A 2,711-nucleotide genomic window follows, 5' to 3' on the forward strand; every position below is an offset into this window, starting at 1 on the left:
TAAGGGCGCGGGCGGAGTTAGAAGGTCCCTAGGAGCCGAGAGGCTCCATGAATAAATAAAAACCGTAAAAAACCAAGCCCGGAGGAAGGATCAGGGGGATGGGGCGCATCTTCATGGCAGAGAAGAGGCATAGAGCGAATAAAGTGACAGTCCCCCACTCTCGACCCGCAGGCTCGGGGATCCGCGCCGCGGAGAGGGGACGGGGAGCCCTTCTCGCTCCGTCCTGCCTCCCGGGGAATTCCTAATCCCGTACCGCGTTACCTGTCGCTGCGGGGAGGCCGCTGCCGGGATCCGGCCCCGAACAGCCCGGGGGGCGGGGGCGGGGGTCGTCGAGGGAGTGGGGGCAGGGAGCAGGCGGCGGGCGGGAGGCCCGGGGGGAGTTGGCGCGGTCCGGGGCTTCCCTCCTCTCCCTCGGGGTTCGGGCGACGCAGCACATCCGTCGTCTTCTCCGCTCGCCGGAGCAGGTCGTCCGGGTGTTTGGTTTTGTTCGAAAGTTTCTGGGCTTTTTGTAAAATCCAAAGCAACCGAACAACAACAACAACAAAAAAGAGTCCAGGCCGCGCGGCGCTTGGCCGCGCGCCGGCGGGGACCCGGCCCGCGGGGTCACTGCACCGAGCCGGGCAGTGTGTGGTGGTGGTGGTGGTGCAGCGCGGCCGGCGGGGGCGGCGGGGGCGCGGACGGAGGCGACGCGCCGCCCCCGCCCGGCCCCAGCTCGCCCGGTGCGTAAACGTCGTCCATGGGTGGGTGGCCCGCTCCCGCGGCGGGGGTCATGCGCTTCTCCTTCTGCCGCCGGTTGCAGAACCAGACGCGCACCACCTCCTTTTCCAGCTGCAGGCTGTCGGCCAGGCCCGTGATCTCGTGCGCCGAGGGCTTGGGGCACTTGAGAAAGTGGCTCTCCAGCGCGCCTTTGACCCCCACCTCGATGGACGTGCGCTTCTTGCGCTTGCGGCCCTGCGCCGCGATCTTGTCCAGGTTGGTGGGGCTGCCGCTGGACGAGTCGGTCTCTTCCAGCCACTTGTTGAGCAGCGGCTTGAGCTTGCACATGTTCTTGAAGCTCAGCTGCAGGGCTTCGAAGCGGCAGATGGTGGTCTGCGAGAACACGTTACCGTACAGCGTGCCCAGCGCCAGCCCCACGTCGGCCTGCGTGAAGCCCAGCTTGATGCGCCGCTGCTTGAACTGCTTGGCGAACTGCTCCAGGTCGTCGGAGCTGGGCGCGTCCTCGTCCGAGTGCTCGCCCACCGACGAGCCGCCGCCGCCGGCGCCCGGGTGCAGGTGCGCCGCCGCCCCGTGCAGGCCGCCGGCGTGTGCGTGTCCGTGTGCGTGTCCGTGGGCCCCCAGGTGCGGTGGAGGCGACGGCTCCAGCTGTGCCTCGTGGCCGTCCTCATGCAGCGCGTGGTGCAGGCCCGGCCCCGCGCCACCGCCGCCCGCCGCCAGCATCCCGGCCAGGCCGCTGCCGCCGCCCCCCGGGTAGGCCGCTTGCGCGTACAACCCCAGCGGCTGGGGCTGGTGGCCCCCGCCGGCCCCCGGCGACGGCGACATAGCCGGGCCCAAGTGGTGCGCCGTGCCGCCCTGAGCCCACGCCGCGCCCGCGTGGGCCGCCCCCTGGTGCACCAGGCGTGCGTGGAAACCGCCGCCGCCGCCGTCGTCGGCTCGACCAGTGCCGCCGCCGCCCGCCTTGCCGTGTTCCAGGTGCGGGCCGCCGGCCCAGTCGCCGCCGCCTCCTCCCGTGGGTAGCCACTGGGGGTGCGCTAGGCCCACGGGGTGGCCCGCGCCCGCGCCCAGCCACTCGTGGTGCATCAGCTTCTGCACTTCGCGGTACGCGGCCCCCGCGTGCAGCCGCTCGGCGGCCGCCGCCGCCGCCGCTGCCGCCGCGGCGTCCGGGTGCATAAGCGGTCCCGTGCCCCCGGCTCCGCCGCCGGGGCCCCGCGGCAGGTACTGCGCGGTGGTGGCCATGCCGCCCCGCGCCCTGCGCCGCGCCGCCGCCGCCGCCGCTCCTCTCCGTCTGCGGGCCCTGCCGCCGCGCTCCGCCGGCTTAAAGCCCCGACCCGCTCAGCGCTCCGGAGCCCCACCCCGCCCGCCGCCCATTGGCTGCCCGCGGAGCCGCCTCCCGCCCCCCGGCCTCAGCCCCCGCCCCCCGCGCCCGCCCGCCGCTCGGCCCGGCCGCCCCGAGCTCGCCATTGGGCCTCGCTGCCGGGGTCCCGCGCGCCGGCGGTGCTGATTGGCCGCTGGGGCTTCATTCACTGCGCCCCCACCCTCCGCGTACACACTCACGCCCCGGGGGCGCGGCTGCCACGTGGGGGAGTGGCGCGGGGGTGGCGGTGGGACCGCACCCCCTCTCGTCCTGGCTGCGTGGGCCCCTCTTTCCCCCCGCGCTGGATGCTCGGAGCCCGGCGGGTCCCACTCTCCACGGGAGCTGAATTCCCGCCCGGCAAGCCAGAGGCGGCGGCGAGCACGGCGGGCTACGGGAGGCGCTCGGGCTCCGAGGAGCAGCGCGGCGCCGCGCTCTCATCTCCGTGGGGCCGTTGGCGGCGGGCTAGGATTCCCGCGGGTCTCGGCGGCTGCGGGGAGGCGGCGCGGGTCCCGGACTCGGCTCCGGGCGGCCGCTCCTCTCGCCCGCCTTGCACCCGCGGTTTACAGCGGGAACAGGGCTGTCCCCCGCGCCTCCCCGGCGCGTCTCCTCTCCCCTCTTCTCCTAGACTCAGCGCCGCAAC

At 74.1% G+C, this 2,711-nt stretch overlaps 1 protein-coding gene across 1 annotated transcript; it reads right to left on the reverse strand.

The window, feature by feature from the left end:
* Positions 1-603: 603 nt before the first annotated feature.
* Positions 604-1,953, reverse strand: POU3F1 (POU class 3 homeobox 1). The gene has a single exon (XM_087820838.1). It carries the CDS (start codon positions 1,951-1,953, stop codon positions 604-606), a length of 1,350 nt encoding a protein of 449 aa, XP_087676964.1.
* Positions 1,954-2,711: the final 758 nt, after the last annotated feature.

The sequence above is a fragment of the Miniopterus natalensis genome, chromosome 9 (genome assembly GCF_054644295.1).
Source record: "Miniopterus natalensis isolate mMinNat1 chromosome 9, mMinNat1.hap1, whole genome shotgun sequence".
NCBI lineage: Eukaryota > Metazoa > Chordata > Mammalia > Chiroptera > Miniopteridae > Miniopterus > Miniopterus natalensis.